We start from the raw sequence: 21,840 nt of genomic DNA, 5'->3' as shown, positions 1-21,840 counted from the left end.
CATGCACTTTGTCACAAGTTATAAGTGGGATAAAAACTGATTCCAAAGCATGCGGTACAAAATGTACAACATCCAGCTTGGTGCAGGGGGTCCTCTGTAAACCCTATATAAACCCAAATTAGAGTCATAATTGCTGAAGCGATTCTGCAGAACTTATAGAAAATTTTGAATATATGAATAAGACGAAATTCCTCAATTACTTCATTTCATGAAAAGCTTCACACTGTTCATTCAAAAGAGCATCCTGGAGAGGTATTGGATTCCACCTTCGTACTTAGGCATGTTGGTCAATACGAATATATGTTAATGATGTAGAGGAAATTAAAATCTGCCTTTACAGTCATGCCTCACAGACTCCTATTGATAACAATAGGAGCTGAATCTGCCCACTTGAGGGACAAACAGCATCCAACACTGTATTCATAAAAGGCCTTTAAAACATCAGTAAAATGTCTATCTCCAAGAAGTATAAAAATTTTTGTGTTTTAAAGGAAGAGATGTTGAACTCAACCATCTTTGGGTATAATTGTTCTCTGTTGTAGGGTGAGGATCCACATACACACATCCTGTACGACTCAGTGGTTCTAACCTTGAGGACAGGCTGATGAGATCTGCTGGGAGATGTTCCCCATTGGTCACTTTCACTATTTCCCCTACTGCCACCTACAGGTCCCAGTTTAAAATAATTAAAACGGAAAAAAAATGAAAAACAGAAAAAAGAAAAAACCAAACAAATGGACAAAAGAGACAAAGTTTGAAATTATTATAGAAAATAATACGTGTTAATAAAAATGTCTAATGCCAATTTTTTCAAAATTTATTTTGATCAGGTCTAAAGGCACAAGAAAATGTGAAGGATTATTTGCTTTTAAGTCCAATTTTCAATTTTTAACATGGAAACTTTTGATTTGTCACAAGACTCTCTTATCAAATAAAAACAATTTTAAAGAGCTACTTCTCTGATAAATTTTCCTTTCTCCAATTCCTCACTCTCATGCCATCTACTGTCTGTTTACTCGCAGCCAAGAAGGAAAGAATCATGGAAACCATGTTTTAGGCTTTTGAAAAACCAAGCATACTATACTAGTCCTCTGGTTGCCCCCCCCCCCCGCCCAATACAAGAAAAAAAAAAGTATTAGAAACTTTCTGATTCCAAAATATTTTCAAAGTTAATTGCATACATATCATTAACTTTAATGCAAAGCTATAAGGATACGGATCTTAAGATGTTAGAAGGCATAATTGCAGCCTTTTGAGTTGTTCAATAATTAACAAAAGTCTTGGTGACCTGGTGATGCCTGGTCTTCAAAGGGTAAGGCTTTGAACTCAGGGAAACTTTCTCAGAGGGTGTGAAACAGGCGTTCCAGGAACCTGTGTGGACTCGGATTAACAACCTGAGACATTTAGCTCTATTTTATTCTTTCTCAACTCATATATGTATTTGTTTGTCATACGCTAAAACCTCAGTTTCTTCACGTCAAAGTGATAACCAATCAGACACTAACTTTCAATAATGTTCATGCTTTAATTTCAGACTACTTCAAAGAGGGTGCACTCTTAGTAATTAATAATAGAAAAATATTTGGAAATTAAAATATTATAAACTGTTGTTTATGCTTACTGTTAAAGGTGCTCACCTACAGTCAAAAGTCACCATGTCCTTATTTTGACAGTGTGGCATACTGAAGGTATTAGATGAGGGCTTAAGGATCTCAACGCTGACCTAGCGTTAGCTCAAGTTAAATGGCAAAAAATAAAGTCAATCTTGACTTAAAGTCAAGATTCTGCTTTCTGTTAAATAATGACAAAAACTCCTATTTCTTTTTTGTTTGTCTGTTTGTTTTTGTTAAGTAGGCTCCATGCCCAGCATGGGGCCCAACATGGGGTTCAAAATCACAACCCTAAGATCTGAGCTGAGATCTTGGACACTTAACCGACTGAGCCACCGAAGCATCCCAAAACTTCTACCTCTATTTCTTAAGGCTAATGTAGGTTCACAAGAGTAAGGCAAAACTTTTTGAGGGGGGCGGGGAAAACCACCCTGAAAAGTGGTATTTTGCCACTGGGATAGAAATATGTAACTGTAGAAACTGTATACTTTACTTTGAATTCTACTAAGTAGTTAAATGCAATGAAATCAGATAATGTCTTTAAAAATAATCATCTTTGGAGCCAGTTCATCTCTGTGGATGCTATATTAAGATACAGAAACTACTGGGGCACCCAGCTGGCTCAGTGGATGGTGTGTGACTCTTGATCTCTGGATTGTGAATTTGAGCCTCACACTGGATGTAGAGATTATTTAAAAATAAAACCTTGAAAAAGAAAAAGATGTAGACACTGTTTTGATCGACCATATGTATAGCTACACTACAACTATCTAAAAGTCACCACTGAATCTTTTTAATGTTGAGAACTCCTGGAAAAGTGCTCTAAACTTTAAGAAATTTGAGCATCAAGCTTTCTGGCAGACCTTGAGGTTGGACAGAGACAGATGAAAAATATTTTTAAAACTTTCCATCCATAATTAAGTATAAAGTCAGGGCAATATAATCAACTGTCTTCACACTTTTGAGCATATAAAAAATAAATAGTGTAATTCATGGTTCGCATATATGATACTCTCTATGATAAATTAGGTCTCTATGATAAGATTAATCAGGAAAACATCATTACTTTCTTAAATTGCTAGAATGCTTTACTATCATTTTGAACTTCATCAGATGACATTCAGATGGTCAGTCATCTGCTACACTTATCAAACTTTTACTGAGTACCACCAAGTAAGTGCACATCGGTCTGCTGGCTAGACATTCTTAAAACTTAAATAAAAGATTACTGAATTTAAATAAAAAAGAGAATCAGAAAATACTAGAGTTTGGTCATTTATTCCACCTTCCTCACTTTAAAAGATGTGAAATCAAGGCCTGAGAGGTTACTATTTTGTTCAAAATCATGACACCAGGATGGGTAAGAACCCTGGTTTAATGTCTTCTCCTGAGCAAAGCTTTCTCTAGTATCTGATGTGAGACAATGACAGTAAGTTCACTGTTAAACTTGTTCTCACCCAGCCACGTGTGGACCAGTATGTCTACTTCAGTTTTTGAACTTACCCTGATCAAAGCTGTAAGCAAAGAAAACTAGTAACAGAAAGGTTGATTTAAAAACATATTAATTTTAATTTTTCTGAAAACAACACCTATAGGTAAGTGACACAAAAAGCTCCCAACTATAAAATATGAAAGCAAAGCTACCCACAGTTACTCAACTACCCACAGGCTTACTTCTATAAATATCTGGATAACTCTTATTTGCTCCGTTAAGTTTCACTAACTTGTTACATATCCAATCACTTTAAATAACGACCTGATTAAACAGATTTTGAAAAAAGGACACTGTCCATAATTATATGTGGATTTTACAAATAAAACTGTCCAAGGAAATGATGATAAACAACCTCTAAGATCTTAAAAAACATTTTTCTTAATTTATATTAGGACTAGTTTTACAGTTTTTAAACCCCAAACCATTTGAAAATCACATTCTTTAAAGGGTAACAGTGCCATATGTTCTGAATACTAATTCATGACTATCTTAAATATGAATAAAACAAAAATTATCTAAAATTCAGTCTTAGAAAGAACTTAAGAGAGCAATTAAATTTTTTGTTGGAAGAGTATGGCATTTCAAAAGGTATGACGACAAAAAAAAAATCATTCATCCATTCTCTTGTACTAATGCACCATAAAGATCAAGGAACTTTGGAGGGATATACGAATGCATCATAAAGGAATTTATCATGAACAAGGATTGCAAGGTAAAATCAATAGAACTCAATCCATGTATTATATAAAATAAATGACAGGAAATCTTAGGAGTTAGTGGTCCACAGAAAATGATCTGGACATATCCAGAGGGAGAGAGTAGACTCCTAACTGTAATTATAGTTTTTGAATTACACGGTATAGTACCTATCACTTATTCTACATGGCAAGCATGAAAGAGTCCATTAAGTCCAATCATATTTTTTTAATGTTTAATTCAAAATCATTAGAGAGGTTTAAAATTCTTCGTTTATTCCTTATTTCCTTGGAGAAATCACAAGGTCAATGCAGGGTAGAGAAACCATCCTCTACACTGTTTGAGCATCAGTAGGTATCTCTACCTTGATGAGAGAAGTACAGTGTCAGCAGGTATATACTCTTTGCCTTTTATTATAACTATATCTCCAACATTTACCTGAAAGAAAACTGGGAATCGGTTAATTATCTGCATTGAAATATAGTTACAAATATACAACCCACTGTATTTAAGCATAGAATACAGTAAAAAATGGTCACTGGCAAACAAGAACCACTTATCTTCACAACATGGCATAAAATTATCTAGGAGTGAGGCCAAGGATGGGGCAGTCCTTTAAAATATGAACACTGTATCTTTGTTTTTATAAACTATAGGACTTAATAAATTCATCCATTTTATCCACTTAATGGACATCTCAACTTCTCATATTCTCTCTCTGTGACATAAAAATAAAAAGGAGGAATTTACCCAATGAGATTTTTTCCTTGTTTAAGGAAATCTCAATGCAGCTGGAAAAAACAACTTTTATACATTTGATCAATACTCCTCACAATGACTGTATGAAATAGGTGTGATATATAATAATTCACAATTTAGAGAGGAAGAAATGATTCTCAGCTTCTAATTTATTTGCCTAAGATCATGGTAGGAGGAAGAGCTTACTTACACTCAAACCTCTACCTAACTTTCTGCAAAGCCTGATTTTGCATAAGTAAATATACTAAAATGACCCCTTATATTAAAAAAAAAAAAAAAAAGCCAAAAGAGCTTAACCTTTTCCTGGTTTTACTACCCGGTAGCATTTTTGTGAGCAAGGCCTAAAAACAAATTAAAGATATGATAAGGCCAGAAACCCTTTAGAAGGGATTCAGGTGACAGGATTGTCACAGAACTTTTAGCAAATGATATAACCCCAACTAAGTAAGGACTTGACCAAATTACACTGATAACCACTCCCATTAAATCAGGAAAGTGCCCTCATTCTTAGTAGCCAGATAAACCTATGAATCCATTTCAATCCTTAATCGAAAGAAGGCTTCTTTGTTGTTAGAGTCTTTTTATTCTTTCCTCTTCCTACTTTTCCCCGAACCCTAACATAACATTTTATTGGGAGGAAGGAGAGCACTGGTGTCTTCAGTGGGAATCATAACAAAAAAAAAAATTATTTCAGAGACAGCCCACTGTAGTCTGCTTTATACACCTGGGGGAGGAACCATTAGGGAAGGTTGGAGGGGGGCCTTCTAATTTATGGTATTTATGCTGGTTACCCAGGTAGGGAAGCTCTGATTCAAAAGAGATGCTAGCTGAAATCTCGATGGTTTGAAATTGACAAATTTCTAGGGACCTTGGCATCAAACATCCCCTCCTCAAAAAAGGGCAAATTGGAAAATTAAAAAACAACCAGCCAACACAGCAAGTATAGGTGTGATGTGGCCCCTTCACGTGTTGTCACATTCCTCTGACAGCACCCAAGATCAAGAAGCGTAAGGCCACTGGGGCATTTAGAGAGTGCGACCCAGGCTACCATTTAAATGTTCTTTCATCTTCTCTTGTGTGTTAATGTTTGTTCTCCAATTAGACTAGAAACTTCGGAAAATTGAAATATTTGTCTACATTGATAGCGTCAGAGTTGAATAGTTAGACTTAAAAAAAAATCCCTAAATGGATCCTACTGCTTTCCCACATCTTTATTCATTGTTAAGACAAAAGCAAGGCCTGCAGTCATTAAACTGAAGACTAAAACAACTATTAGCACCTTAGAAAGTATCACCTACTTGTTTCAATGGCCTGGGAAAACCAAGGGCTCACTGAGAGCTAAGGTAGTTCTTGCAGTGGTAGGAGGAGAGCAGGGAACCTACTCACTCCCTGCATAGGATTCACATGTTTTAGATCACTTCTGAAATATATCCAAGCACCTCTCTTTCTTTTTTTGGTTCTGAGCTCCTCATGTGGCATTCACCCCTTCCAGCCTGGTTTGTACGTAAGAGTAACAGAAGAGAAGATCAAGATGGCAAGAACTCCTCGACCACATGTTCTCATTTTAGGAACATCACTACAGAGGAGTTTTAGTTACCCAAATATTGGCATTAAGGAACTATTTAGGGCTTTAGGCTTCTACCTTGAGCCTTCACTGACACTAGTACCTACAACTGAGGATTATCAAAGTATGATAGGCTGATTTAAAAATCTTTGTCCAGTTGTAGGCCCTGACATATTTACATTTTAATAAGGAATTTTTGAAGATATAAATTCTTAATCCAAAGAAATACATTTCATGGTGGAAATTTCATGCATTAAAGCGACGTTAGAGAGCGACTGACTGGTACACCTGCACAGAGCCCGCCACTCTACTAGGCTTCTCTATAAAGCCAACAACATTGGGTGGAGTCTAAGATTCCTCCTAAGTTCTCCACCTGCTACTATCTCCAAAGCCTGGGAACAGTCTGAGCTGCATCTCAATTTGAAGAATCGGACTTTGTGGTAAGGGCAGTGAAGACAGTAGCTCACATGTCAAGAGTAGAGATGCAGTGCCTCGTATGGGGCTTTGCAATCATGGTACTTTCTTTGAAAACCAGACACTGGCAATTTAACCTTAACCAACAGAGCAAAGGCTTCCGGGCAACACCGGAGGGATGAGCTATTATATCTGAGAGCTGAAGTCTGCCCGTCTGTGAATAACTGGATGTCGGCTGTGCAAATTTGTAGGTCCTCTGAGGACCATTAAAAGGCAGCCGCAGTAGCCGCACATTCAGGAAAACAAAGAAGGCGGGCCCTGAACGAAGGCCCACTTGCACTAAGGTTGATCATATTACCTTGGCATGAGGATCAGACTTTTGGTTTCCGTTTATCAATCTTATTTCGGATTGCACAAAAGACAACAAAGGCTAAAGAAAAAACTTGCCCCACAATCTGGCGAACCCAACAGGCAAGCCTGCTTTCACGCCTGCCCGTTCAGCGTTCCAGAAACCCAGGTGTACTTGGCTGAGGTCTAGGTGAACAGGGCTCTGTTCTTTCCACCTATGTGTAGACTTTGTGACACAGGAGCCTTCGTAGGTCTTGCTTGCTGCAGTGAGCTCAGTGCTTGGCACACGCACTCCATAAATATTTGCTGAATGAATGGTATAGAATTTCTCTGTGATGCCGCAGTATTTGAAATCACAGCTTTCATACATCACAAAATGTGCCAGAATGGAGAATGCCATAATTTAAAAAAATGCTTTGCCTGTTGTTGGATATCCACATAGTCTAACTTTTCATTACCATGAATAATGTCATAGTAAACATTTTAATACATGTGCAAATATTTTCCCCCTACCTCATGATTATTTTCTTGGGATAAATTCCCAGAATCCCCCTTTTATGGTTCTCAACATGAAGACCCAAACTGCTAATCCATGACAGTACATGAATGAAATAGTCCATAAAAACAAAAATTCTGATGTGGAAGTAAAGTATGGCAAATGAGACGTCACTACGGTTTAAATCTGCCACCTTCATTACTAGGTTATACTGAGTCTGGTTGCTTATTTTATATCTCCTTGCTTACTCCCAACTTTTATTTCCTATTTATATAACATTTTCGATCTTTTGTCATATTTGGTACAACTATGATCTTCCATATGGTGCCTACTTATTTGTGATAGTTTTTGTTCTGTAATTCTCTTAAATTTTATATGATCAAATTCCAGAGAGCTTGAAATCTTGCTCTCCTCCAAATAGTTATTAAAGTCTTTATTATATTTGTAGGTTTTTCAAAACCAATGTTTTAACATTTGACTTTAAGCCAGTCGGAATTTATTTTAGCATGGGATGTGACTTTATCAACTGCACTATTTCTTGGAACTGCAAATCTGTCATCCTAACATTGCTTATTAAATAATTCCTTTATTAATGATTTTCTCTCTTTTACCACACATTAAATGAGCTTTATTTCAGGGCGCCCTAGCCCCTTTTCTTCCTTTCTATTTTTACTCTCTCTGTCGATGCCTACTTTTGCAACAGATCCACACCAATTTTAATGACTTTTGCTCTCCATTTTATGCATCCTTGCACACCGTCCATTTTCCCAAAATATTCTATTTTCTCAACTGTTTACCAAAATATTCTATCTTCTCAACTGTTTATTTTTGAAATTAGGATGAAAAATTTAGTCAACTTTGAGGAAAAAATAATAATTTTCCTGGGATTATATCAATACTTTGGAACAACTGGTATTTTTAGTTTCTAGGAATATGACATATTTGCCATTTTTTGTGAATTTTGAACACCTAAAGTTTTGATGTTTTCTTTACGAAGGTCATATACATATTTTAAATTCATTTATAAGTATCTCACATGCCACAAGGAATGAGACCTTTCACTGTATTTTTCTAATTTGATAAAAGAATGCTGTTAATTTTTGAATATTTATCTTAAATTCATCATTGAACCAATTTTTATTAAGTTTAGTATCTAATTATTAATTCTAGCATCTAGTATTAATTCTAAGTATCTAATTCACATTATTAAGTAACATCAGCTCTTTTTGGCCGGGTGACTTTTGTCAACACTTTCATTTTTATCCCCAAAGTCTCTCAAAGTGGGATGCGCAGGTAAGGTGCGGCCTCATCTCCTAGACAACGAAACCCGCCAGCATTAGGAGTAATCACGAGCTGGTAACTTTTTGTCTGTGAAAAATTGGAAAAGTTACAGTAATCCCCTCAATCTTGAAATAATGAAATAAAGTTACAGTAAGCCACTCATAAAATATGTATATGACATTAGGAAAATAAGCCACTCTAACAGGTTACCTTCAGAGTGAAGTTGTGGATCCTTATCTCCTGACTTTATGACTGCTTATTTTTTGAACAAGCACTCTGGGTAAGATGGTAAGAAATCGCTATTATCAGTTTATTAGGATATGTGTTTGTGCTAATCACCCTGACAAATCCAGTAAGTGAAGAAATTTCTTTTGGAACAGTTCTTTGAGCATTCTCATTTTTTAGCTTGCTTCTCTGAGAGGTGACTGTCACGGAAATAAAGAGAGCACGCTCGAGGTATTTTCCTCTTTGTTACTTTTATGTCCAAGACCAGAGAGAGAGAGAGAGTAGTGAGTTTCCAAACATCTAGAAAAGGAGATGTCAATCTCTTGTTTCGGCCACTGATTTAAAATCAACAAAAATGCAATTACCCGAGAGGGAATCCTACGCCTGCAGGGACCCAAGGTAACTATGGACATCTCAGGGCTGAATTAGGGGCATGGCCTTTAACCTGCGAGGAAATCCTGGAGGGAGGTACGCTGACTGCGCCACACCTCCGCTGTTCCTGGCAATCTCCGAAAACAAAACCCCTTGGGTAGAGTGGCCTTGTCTCCCAAAGTCTCACCAAGTCACAAATATTCAGGTGTGAATGACCAGAGGTCACAGTCTTCCAGGACTGAGGGAGAACTGGTACCAACTGCTTACCTTTTGAAACTGAGGTCTGAAAAGCACTTAGATAACACTTGTTAAATTATGACTCGGCTCACTGAGTGTCACGTTACGTGTCCTGTGAGCCTATTAACCTCTTGATATTACGAAACTGACTTCCAGCTCATTAGAAAATGATGTTTAGTTAGTAGGCTTTTTTTTTTAAGGAATTAGCAGTGTAGTCATAATATATGAATTTGAAATCCAATTTGCAAAAGAAATATCAGAATTCCGAATTTTTATTTTTACTTGGACAGTAGATGATTAAAGTAAAAAGTTTCAACAGAAAACAGTCCATGGTTAAATGAAATCTATGAAAACAGTACTCAAAATATACTATGAAAAAACAAAGAGTTCTAAATACTACTTTTCAAGTCTTTCTGGTATAATGCAGAACTATTAAATGGAAGTGAATAACTGAAGTCTCCATGTATGTTTACAACATTAATTACTAAATAGCTTTCATATTAGAATTCTTGACATTTGTTTATATTATATACAAAAATTACATCTACTAGAGTGCATATCTATGCCCTTCTGGAACAAAAGAAAAATCAATGCATACCTTTTCCCAGTGCACAATTTCCCAAGCACCATTTCTCAAAACTGGAAAGAAAAAAGGTGACATTTTAAACAACATTTTTACTACTTACCAAAAGCCTGCTTCTGAAGAAACAATCATTTTAAATGGATAGCCTCAAAAACACTGAGTAGCAGCAATTTTTACAGGTCTAAAAATTAATTATGACAGCAAAGATGTATGAAATTATACAAAGAATTAGAGATGACCAATGCACATTTTGGATCCCACAATAAATTATTACATTACTAGCAGAGGGTCATCTCATTGGCGCTACAAAGGCTTTCTTCACTACACAGAAGAATTACAGGCCATGGCTGGAGGAGGAGAAAGCCATAAAAATGATGTGAAAGGGAGTGACAAGTTCAAAAAACATCTCAGAAGCCCTAATAGTAGCAATGTTAAAAAAAAAAAAAAAAAAAAGAAAAAAAGAAAAGAAAAAGATTCTCCTACAATCACAGGAGAAATAGATTTCAAATTGGCTGGTAAGAATTGAACTCATACACAGATAAAGAATCTGCAACCTTTAGTTTCAGAACAGTACAAAATGCAGAAGTTTCCATATTTGGTTTACCAAGAAGAAATGAAAGAACCTATTATTAAATTATTCTAGAGGGGTCTTTGACTGGTGCTGTATTTCTGTGTCACAGCTGAAGAGTTGCTCGGTACACCTTTTTTCCTTCCCTACCAGTTGTCTGGGGCATAATACTGAATACACCACTAGATACTAAAAGATAAAAAAAAGAAAAAAAGAAAAAAGAAAAACCAATATAAGCAATAACATGAGGTAGAAAGCACAGCACTTAGTACTTAAGAAAAGGAGTAAGTCGATGTTGGTTGACAAATTGTCCTGACAGCAAATTTCATGAGGGCAAAGCTAGTATTTGCTCCGTTTAACACAATATTCCCTGGAAACAGCACGGTCCCTGGCACCAAGCAGCGACTCAGTAAATCTTTGCAGGATGACTAATTTATAGGTGTAAAACATCAGATTCGTTTTTTTTTTTTGATATCAGAAAACGTGAAGCCTGAACCCTCAAGTAAATCATCATCATAATAATAATCTCCAAAATACTAAATAGCAAATCTAACATTAATTTTGCACCAACTGGCCTTGCGGTATCACAGCATACATTATTTTAACATGAATGCAATCTTCTTTGTGTTTCCAAATTCCCTGAGCACAGTGCTGTGCCTTATTCATCTCTCCATAAAACCTCCCACCGCAGAAGACACTGCGATGCTTGTCAACCAAATGAGCAAAGTGCACTAATGAACATCCTGCGGTGCGCTTCAGGGAATCAGCTTCATTAGGTTAAAAAAATAATAATTCCAAGCTGAAGCACTAACAGGAAAGTATTTCCAGTACAGCATCTAGAGCTGCACTAGTTCAAGCTCCGATCTTTACAGGTTGAGGATCGCAGCTGCAGGTGTCTGGAAGCCATCCGTCGTCTCCTACCCGAACCCTAAGGCCTGCGGGGTTCACCAATCTGACCCCAGGAGTACACCTGCCCTTGTTGTTGCTCCGGGAGCAGGAGAGGGCCGGGACGTGCGGAAAGAGGAAGCAGCCCAGGGCTGGGTCATCTGCTGAGCAGCGTCTTCCTCAAAGTGGGCCTCGCTGAGAGTGAAGGCGAGCGCCCCGCCGGCGGCCGGCTTGCCCGGGGCTCCTGCAGAGCAGGCTCGGGGGGCAGCGGCAGGTGCCCGGTCAACGTCGCAGCGCCGACGCCCGAGTCGGGCTACACCGTGCAGGACCTGGAGCCAGGACAGTGCGGCTCAGCAAGAGCCGGAGCCCTTCACTGCCGCCAGCTTTCTTCCGATGCGGTCTCAGGTTAATCCTTCCTCCCCCGACTGCGATGCTTCGGGTTGTTGTGTTCTAAGATTTTATTTATTTATTCATGAGTGACCCAGAGAGAGGCAGAGACACAGGCAGAGGGAGACGCAGGCTCCCCGCAGGACTTGATCCCGGGACCCAGGGTCATGGCCTGGGCCGAGACAGGAGATGCACTGCTGAGCCCCCGGGTGCCCCAGCGATACTTAGGGTTTTTTTTTTTTTTTTTTTTTAAATCAGTGTCCAACCTTTGTACAGCCAAGATCTGGCATGAAAACAAAGGCTTGGGCTCCCCTGGGGAGCGGAACAGGCGGCCACTTGCCACCTGTCGCCAGGGCCAGCGCTCTCGCCCGCAAGGTCTTCCGTGGCTCACCGACGTGGCCAGAGCGTCGCTGCAAGCGACCGTCCCGTGAAAGCGAATCCGCCACCTCTAACAAGCCAGGAAACCCCATAAGGGTTCCCGTCGCTCCTCACAGCGCATCCCCCCACGTCCAGAGGCACATGTCCACCTGTCACCATGTGCGCACTGTACGCACCTGCCGCTCGGTCCAGGGTAAGTGAGGAGTCACTAGATTCTACACCTGAAACTGATATTACACGTATGTTAACTAACTGGACTTTAAATAAAGATGTGAGGGGAAAAAATACATGTATCTCTCCTTAAAGGGAAAATTAAAAAAAAAAAGCAACCTTTTTTTCCCAATTAAACTAACACGGTGCTACAGTACAGACACTTCTAGACTCTGTATTCATGTCTTTGATCAATTTGCGTATCTTCGCATCAATATGCACCATCTTGATTACTGTAATCTTTGCGTAAGTTTTGAAATTAGGTAAGTCCTCTATTTTATTCTTTTTAAATACTGTTTGGCTATTCTAAGCTCTTTGCATTTCCATATACATTTTAGAATCAAATCATTAATTTTGGGGGACTTGGGGATTCCTGGGATTTTGATCTGGGATAAGCCTTTTAATTCATGGACAAGTCATATCTCTACATTTATTTGCATCTTCATTCATTTCTATCTGATATGTTTTTGTAGTTTACAGTGCATGGGTCTTTCATTAGATTTATTCACTGATAGTTGATACCTTTTTCTTATATTGTAAATGCTGTTTTTACTCCATTCTCCACTGGTCCCTGGTAGTATACAGAAACTGAATTAAACTTTCCTACAATGGCCTTGCCATCTTAAAATTTTGTTAAACTCATTTATTCATTTGGGTGGGGTTTTCTCCTTGTTGTTTTTGTAGCAATACTTCCTAAGACACTTAAATTCTTCTCGTTAACCAAGCCCTGTTATGATTTGGGGTGATTTTATTACACTCCTGTGCCTCACCGTTCCTCTCATTTTTAAAACTCTTCTGCTCGTATCCAAAAACTACTCTTTAAAAATCAGGAATAATTCTTAGAGCTAAAAATGTCCTGTAGATTTTATGCCCTAAGCATTTCAAATTCCACCAAATAATATGTCCTCCACCATCACCAACACCAGCACCCCTACCTCAAACCACCATCATGTTCCAGCTGGCCCGAACACTAGTTTCCCACATTCCCTCTTGATCTCTTTCAAATTTAGTTTCTACAGCACAGCTACAGTGATTATATATAGTGATCTTACTTATACGCACAACTATGGATTATTGTGCATGAATCCATATATCCTTACCCATATATAAATATACACATATATGAGATTAGGTCACCCCTTGCTCAAAACTCTTCAACTGGCTCCTCCTGGCTCATAAAATAAGTTCGAATGTCTAGAAGGCCTTTGATTAGCAGTGCCTGACTACTCCCCATGCCCCCTCCCCATGCCCTCCCTATGCCTACTCTATGCCCCCTCCCTATGCCCTCTCTATGCCCCCTCTCCATGCCTCTCTATGTCCCCTCCCTATGCCCTCCCTATGCCCTATGCCCCCTCCCCATGCCCTATGTCCCCTTCCATGCCCCCTCCCCATGTCCTATGTCCCCTCCCATGCCACCTCCCCATGCCCTATGTCCCCTTCCATGCCCCCTCCCCATGCCCTCTCTATGCCCCCTCTCCATGCCTCTCTATGTCCCCTCCCTATGCCCTCCCTATGCCCTATGCCCCCTCCCCATGCCCTATGTCCCCTTCCATGCCCCCTCCCCATGCCCTATGTCCCCTCCCATGCCACCTCCCCATGCCCTATGCCCCCTCCCTATGTCCCCTCCCCATGCCCTCTCTATGCCCCCTCCCCATGCCCTATGTCCCCTTCCATGCCCCTTCCCATTCCCTCCCCATGCCCTATGCCCCCTCCCTATATCCCCTCCCCATGCCCTCTCTATGCCCCCTCCCCATGCCCCATGTCCCCTTCCACGCCCCTTCCCATGCCCTCCCCATGCCCTATGCCCCCTCCCTATGCCCTCTCTATGCCCCCTCCCCATGCCCTCTTTATGCCCCCTCCCCATGCCCTATGTCCCCTTCCATGCCCCTTCCCATGCCCTCCCCATGCCCTACACCCCCTCCCTATGCCCTCTCTATGCCCCCTCCCCATGCCCTATGTCCCCTTCCATGCCCCTTCCCATGCCCTCCCCATGCCCTACGCCCCCTCCCTATGCCCTCTCTATGCCCTCTCCTCATGCCCTCTGTGCGAAAGCAACATGCTCTTTCCTGCCTCAAATCCTTGGCACGTTTCCATGATTCAAACATTATCCCCCCAATCCTCACCTAGATGGTATCTATATAAATTCCAGATCTTCAGCTTTCTGGGGACTTTCTTGATGCCCACTACCCTCAAGTCTACATAAGTTTCTGGCACTTTTCTTTCAGTTTTACTACATATTCAGTTGAGAAATGATTTATGTGAGGGCCGTCTCCAGGCCTGGACCGTAAGATCTGTGACAATGGGAACATTCTCTATTCTGCTCACTGCTCAATTCCCAGTATTACATCAATGACACAAAGGTGCTCAGTGAATACTTGCTGGATGGAAAGCCGGATCCACTGGTGTGTTTGGATCATATGAAGCCACGGTAAGAGTTAAATAGATCTACTGAAGATATAATCCTGCCTCCCAGTAGGTCTCATGTTAAAAACAACACACACACAAGGTTTAAAAGACTACCTATAGAAAAACACATTGGAAATTCCTCAAAAAGCTAAGCACAGAACTACCGGGACCCAGAAATTCCACCTGAGTATCTCCAAGAGAACTAAAAACATATGTTCCCAAGAGAACTTGTACACAAATGTTTATCGTAGCATTATTCATAGTAGCCAAAAAGTAGAAACCACCCAAGCATCCATCAATTAATGAATGGTTACATAAAATGGGGTACATCCAAATGATGAAAGATTATTCAGTCATAAAGAGGGATGAAATGCTGACACGCGCTACACCATGAACAAATCCAGACACAAAGGCCACATAGTGGGTGATCCCACTTGTATTAAATGTGAGAGTAGACAAATCCATAGATACAGAACGTGGACTAATGGATGTTGGTGGGGATTGACGGCTTACACAGATGAGTCTCTTTCCGGCTTGATGAAGATATTCTGGAATCGGGGGTGATGGGTATATAACTTTGCAAATACAAGAAAAAAACACTGAAATGTATACTTGAAAATAATGAATTTCGTGTATGTGAATTATAACTCAATAAAAAACAGCTACATGAAAGATGCCAATGAACTACTTAAACATTTGCTTAAAATAGACTTCTCACTTTTGTAAGTTCCTAAAATGATCCCAGTGGGGGCCGTTGGAAATGTTTATATAACCATCAGATGCACCAACGTGAGTGTCCTTGGAAGTCTGCTCCAGGCCACCCCTTCCAGATCTGTGATCTGTGCCCTCCCTGGGGCACCTGGGGTTCAGTTGGTTAAACACTGGACTCCTGTTCTTAGCTCAGGTCATGATCTTGGGGTCCTGGCATCGAGCACCCCCCTACCATGGTCTCTGTGTTCAGCGGGGGCGTCTGCCTGAGGATTCTCTCTCTCCCTTTGCCCCTCCCTTCACTTAGGCTCTCTAAAATAAATCAATCTTAAAAAAAAAAAAAGAAGAAGAAGAAACAAGCCCTCCTTGAGATGCTGCTACTTGGCCAATGTTTGTTAGTTTACATCTAGAAACAGCCTGAACCACGCCACGGGGTCCCCTGTAGAGGATGACATGTCATGACAGGCCTCCCAAACTCAGCAGACCTCGCCGGGGAGTCTTTGCTCCACTAACGAGGGTGGAGACCTGTGGTATTTTCCCAGAACCATGGAAAACAATCCTCCAAATCTGCTTCCCGTCTCCATTTTCCCTCAACCTTGCTCCCATCGCTTCTTTCTGCACATTCGAACCTATTGACCTCCTTCCCCTAACCGGTCTTTCTGCACTTACTTGCCTGTCTCTCAATTCACCTGTCCTCCCACTACTGGGACTCTCTGTCCCCACCCACACATTTCCTGAAAATTCATCATTGAAGAGAATGCGGGAAATGTGGCTTCCTGTAGAAATCTACTTGTCAAAGAAACATTTATTTTTTGTTATTTTTTTAAAAGATTTATTTACAGGGATCCCTGGGTGGCTCAGCAGTTTGGCGCCTGCCTTTGGATCAGGGCGCGATGCTGGAGTCCCAGGATCGAGTCCCAAGTCGGGCTCCCGGCATGGAGCCTGCTTCTCCCTCCTCCTGTGTCTCTGCCCACCTCCCCCCTCTATCATAAATAAATAAATACATAAATAAATAAATAAATAAATCTTAAAAAAAAAGATTTATTTACTATTTATTTAGAGAACGTGTGTGTGAGCAGGGGGAGAGGGAGAGAGAGAAGCTCAAGCAGACTCCACGATGAACCCTGAGCCAGAGGCAGGGCTCAATCTCATGACCCTGAGATCTTGACCTGAGCTGAAATCAAGACACTGACCCTTAACTGAACCACTCAGACACCCCTAAGAAATCTCTAAATACATATTCAGTGGACAATGTTTTTTTGTTTGTTTGTTTGTTTTTTAATCAAATACAACATCGATGCATGTTTGGAAACAGCCGAACAGAGCTATATAACAGGAAAATGGACATGCTCTCATCTCATACCACTTTTTTTTTAAGATTTTATTTATTTATTTGAAAGACAGCGAGAGCATGAGCAAGGGGAAAGGGAGAAGCAGACTCCCCACTGAGTGGAGAACCCAACGAGGGGCTCGATCCCAGGACCCTGAGATCATGACGTGAGCTGAAGTCAGATGTTCAACTGACCAAGCCACCCCGGCGCCCCTCATGCCACGTTCTCAACATAAGGAATACTCACTGATGCATCCTCACGAACCTTTTTCTAGACAAACATGAACATATGGACTTTTGCTTTCTTTCCTCTGAAAATTTAGTTCTCTGCCGCTTGGGTTTCTACTTAATACGTCACAGATGCTTTCAGGACAAGTTGTAGAGATGACCCATTCTTTTTAAATATTTTATTTATTTATTTGACAGAGAGAGAGAGAGAGAATGCACACAAGCAGCGGGAGCGGCCTCCCCAGGGGCGTCAGCCTCATGGAGAGCTGAGGTGCTGGGCGGGCTCAGGCCATAGGCGTCTACCTTTGCTGGGGTCCACCCCAGGGTCTCGGGAGTGAGCCCTGCAAAGGGCCGCCTGCTCAACGGGAAGCTGCCTCTCTTCCCCCTCCGCCTCCAGCCCTTCTACTGCTCTCTCTTGCTCTCTCTCAAATAAATGCATAAAATCTTTAAGAAACAGGGAAAGAAGGAAATGCTGGGGAGGCCTACAGGAGCTCCATGGGCGCATCCTGAAAGCTGTGTGCCAACCGGTGACTCATAAAAACAAAAGCACGGGTGAGAGGACGAGCTCAGAGCACAAGGGTCAGCGATCCCCTTTCCTCCCCCTGGTTCTCCTCAGTCCTGCTCACCGTCGTGCCTCGTTTGCTCTTTCCTGCACTTAATCAGACAGTTCCTTGAAAGAGAGGTCTCCCTCCCCCGCCTCGGCCACCGACCATCCCGGCGGGCGTGCAGCGGGCCTGGCCTTGCGGCTCTGCAGCTTGGAGCGGAGCACCCTGAAGCAGGGTGCCTCCTCCAACGCTGGACGTGGTGGGTGTCACGGCCTAGCTGGGCAGCACTTGGCGCTTGACAAGCTTCTCCGTCCTTTGCCACGTCCAGCTGGGTCTACGTGCTGTGCATTTTAAGTTGCCTTCCCATCCTCACCACCCTAGCCCAGCTCCCTAGTTAATCAAAAGTCAATCTCCCCCCCCGCCCCCCCCAAAAGTAAAAGAAAACAGAAAGTCAATCTCTCTGCTCTTCCCACCTCCCCGTCTCCATACAGCTGTCAAATTCCTCTTTCAAAAGCACAAACTGGGAACCCAGCCACACTCTTCGCTGATTCTTTCCAACTTCCCCACTCTGGTTTCCAAAACCTCCAAAAAAGCCCCCCCTCCCCGCCTTGCTAGGCCTGCCTGCAGTGTCCCTGACGGGTATTCTCTGGTCCAGCCAGAGCGGACTATCTCCTCTTCCCAGAACACAGCTGACACCTTCCCACCTCCTCCTGGACCACCGGCTGCCGCCGTCCCCGAGGCCCTCGTCCTCTACGAGGCCTGGAAACGCATTTCGGCATTCTCAGCTCTCTCGTTTGGCCCCTGCTGGTTCCATCCTGCAGCACGGCACTGGTGAGCATCCCATCTCTCGGCCACACCACCACCACTTCCTGGGGGAAGTTTCTTTCTGCGTTTTCTGCACCGGGTCCTGCGCAAGGGAGATGCTCAGTTCTCGGCTGCGAGCATGGGACGGGACAGGTGATGCTCCAACTCTGACTCGCTGGTTTTCCCTCTCTGACGTAACCGTGGCCCCAAGTCTCCTTAGAGGGTTTCCGCTTTTATACATGGGACAAACGAAAGATAACCTGGGGTTGTATTTCCCCTCAAATAGACACCTGCTCTCCACCCGGAGCTACGGGTGAAAATACCTGGCTAGTTTGATTCACACGACCCTAAGATCTTGGCAATGATTTGAAAATATGAACAATCTTAACATGGGTCTGAAAACATTATCTAGGCCATTCGTGTGCTCAGTTTCCAAGCCCGACGTTGGAGATCACGGAAACGATGCTTCCCAAGAACTATCTTTGGTAAGACGATGCACATGCGGCGGAGCATATGTTCAGGCCTACTGGGTGGGTCTGACGTGCAGACACCTCCAGGGAGACAAGAAGGCAGTCGGTGTACTGGCTTTTTCAATAAGCAGGAAACTGGCGCTGTCCTACGTCCCTTTGCGGGGCATGAACGCATCCAGATGGGCTCAGCCTGTTAGTAGGCCATTTCAGACTTAAAATCTTGAAAACGTATTCCACCCCAGGCGACTCTACCCCTTTCTCATAAAGGGTTTTAGAGGTGAAATGATTTCCAGTGGGAAAGAGGTCACTGCCCTGCAGGGACGCAGCCTCCTTAGTGACTATGGGTTACCACCAACTCAACTCCATTCCCGAAAAGGCTGATGTCACTCCCGGGAAGGGAGATACAGCTAAAGATGAGATCTGGTATTTTTAGCCACATACCTAGTTGCTGTTGTCCTTTTCTAGATTAAAACAGAGAAAACCAGCTGGATTAAAAGCTCTAATCTTGTGTTTGCTACACAGCAAAGCAAGGTGTGAAACAATCTAGTGATTGATGGTGACCCTTTTTCAACTACAGCATCAAATCAGGTGACGACGGGCTTCCATGCCACAGGTAACCCCCATCTATTTTCACTGGTGGAATGTATACACGCCACCCTTCAGGGAATATATTCAAACCTGGGATTTTTTTTAAATCTATTCCATTAGGCGGGCATTTTTAATTTTAATTTTTAAGATCTTAAATATTTTTCTTAGTCTTCACATGAACCCCATCTTTTCCCAGACTCCCGTATTGTGATTTGAAGGGAAACTACCATTCCGCGTGAAATACTGGCACGCGAGCCATAATAGCACACTCATGTAAAGAAATATATGTTTACGATTTAAAAAGAGAACTAGGGGATCCCTGGGGGGCTCATCCGTTTGGCGCCTGCCTTTGGCCCAGGGCGTGATCCTGGAGTCCTGGGATCGAGTCCCACGTCGGGCTCCCGGCATGGAGCCTGCTTCTCCCTCTGCCTGTGTCTCTACCTCTCCCTTTCTCTCTCTACATCTATCAATAATAAATAAATAAATAAATCTTTTAAAAAAGAGAGAGAACTAGTTCAGCCACTATAATAAAATCATACAGAGACTGCCTTCCATTTACATATTATAAATATAATAATGAAGCTACAATTTACAAATGCCCGCAACACCACCCAAATGAGGGAAAGCACTGAGAGACTGCCCCCAGTGTGTGTGCAGACACACGGAGAGAGGTGTATCAAAGACCCCGAGTTCAAATCTTGAGGAAGAAATCAGAGGAAATGAAGGTAAGTTCAGATGCAAAGAGAATCAGGGCATCCTGAATTTGGCAGTGTTCTGGTGCTTCGGGGAAGGCAAGTGATAGGCAGACACAGTACCGTGGACACAGCAGGCCAAGGGATGATATGATGACCTCACAGAGAAGGTAAAGAGACAGAAGAGCTTCCATCATATCAGTATTTTATTAGCAACAGTCCGGGACACAGTGTTTTGGAAACACTGCCTTTCTTGCTCATACCCCAGATAATGAATTTTCAAGAAGTCTCCTTTCATTTCTGGTCTTTTCTTGCTCTTTTGTCTGTACTCGAGGATCTCTATGGAGAGTGGTGCATTCACCCATTCCACCCCCTGGGCGAAGAGGAATGGGGAACACAAAGATGAGTAAGAGGGCGCACCTACCAAGTCCACACAAACCATCATACAAGAAAAACATGGGAGCCAAGAGAAGGAATTCCAATTTATGGGGAGGAGTGAACCACAATACTAGAAAACTCATACTCTCTGGACTTCTGACCATCAGTTTACTCTGCTCTCCCTCAGCAACTAGGTCTTTAGACAGCAATATACAATTCTGCATTTGCCAGCCCACTGTACCATCTACCTAAGCACCTCCTATATCCGCAGGACGAGACGGCTTGTTGCCATATCGATGATAGGCTCAAGATGTAAAGTTTATGAAATTGGGAGTTAGGGCCCAAATCCATGATTTAATCCTTATTGGATTCATTAGTTCATGAAAATGAGGCATTGAACAGTCTATTGTCCAATGGCTGAAAACAGTTTTGTAAATGAAATTATGAATTTATATATATATTTTTTAAAGATTTGATTTATTCATGAGAAAGAGAGAGAGATGGGCAGAGACACAGGCAGAGGGAGAAGCAGGCTCCATGCAGGGAGCCTGTCGTGGGATTCGATCCTGGGACTCCAGGATCAGGCCCTGGACTGAAGGCAGCGCTAAACTGCTGAGCCACCCAGGCTGCCCTGAATTTATATTTTTGAAGTCACTAGGGAATGACAGAAAAAAGTCACTCTGGTGCTTCAATGAAAAAGAAGGAGACACAAAATACTCATTTCTGTAAGAAAAGAGGATTAATATTTGAATCTGACAGAAAGGTGTCCTCTTACATATTACGTGGTCTTGGTAAACATTTATAAAATGAAAATTATGTCAAAAATTAATTATCTGTCAAAAATACCCCCCTTTCCACTCCTACACCCATTCTTTCCTCAATTCAGGGAAGCAAATTCAATTTCATTCTGGTCTAATGACAACAGATGGCTTTCATATTAAGCAATTCAAGTTATCTGACAGCAAACAGTATCCTACTCAAACATTTCTGTTATCTCCTATTAACTGCAAAACAAAAGACAACCAACATTCAGTGAGGCAAAGAAAAAAAATACTATTCCCTCAGAAAATAAATGTTAATTATCAAACTAAAAGAACTTCTTGGATATAGAATTCTCAAGTTCTGTACTGATTTAAAATGGTTTTGATAGCTATTAAGCTCCAGTATTTTATTTTTGACATGA

The 21,840-nt window shown here is 41.6% G+C and overlaps 1 protein-coding gene across 7 annotated transcripts in view; it reads right to left on the bottom strand.

The window, feature by feature from the left end:
* The window catches only part of ATP8A1 (ATPase phospholipid transporting 8A1), a 223,531-nt gene that overhangs the window by 155,657 nt on the left and 46,034 nt on the right, over nt 1–21,840 (bottom strand). For 3 of the 7 annotated variants that reach the window (XM_055339524.1, XM_055339509.1, XM_055339532.1), the window contains exons 6-7: nt 10,096–10,136; nt 4,166–4,239 (exon numbers count right to left, since the gene is read on the bottom strand). In XM_055339524.1, the coding sequence (XP_055195499.1) occupies nt 4,166–4,239; nt 10,096–10,136 (115 nt within the window). Of the gene's footprint in view, nt 1–589; nt 664–4,165; nt 4,240–10,095; nt 10,137–21,840 lie in introns of those variants that run through there. The other 4 variants (XM_055339561.1, XM_055339517.1, XM_055339551.1 and 1 more) reach the window with 3 other exon arrangements.

Source organism: Nyctereutes procyonoides, unplaced genomic scaffold (assembly GCF_905146905.1).
Source record: "Nyctereutes procyonoides isolate TBG_1078 unplaced genomic scaffold, NYPRO_anot_genome, whole genome shotgun sequence".
NCBI lineage: Eukaryota > Metazoa > Chordata > Mammalia > Carnivora > Canidae > Nyctereutes > Nyctereutes procyonoides.
This window is presented reverse-complemented; position numbering and strand designations above follow the sequence as displayed.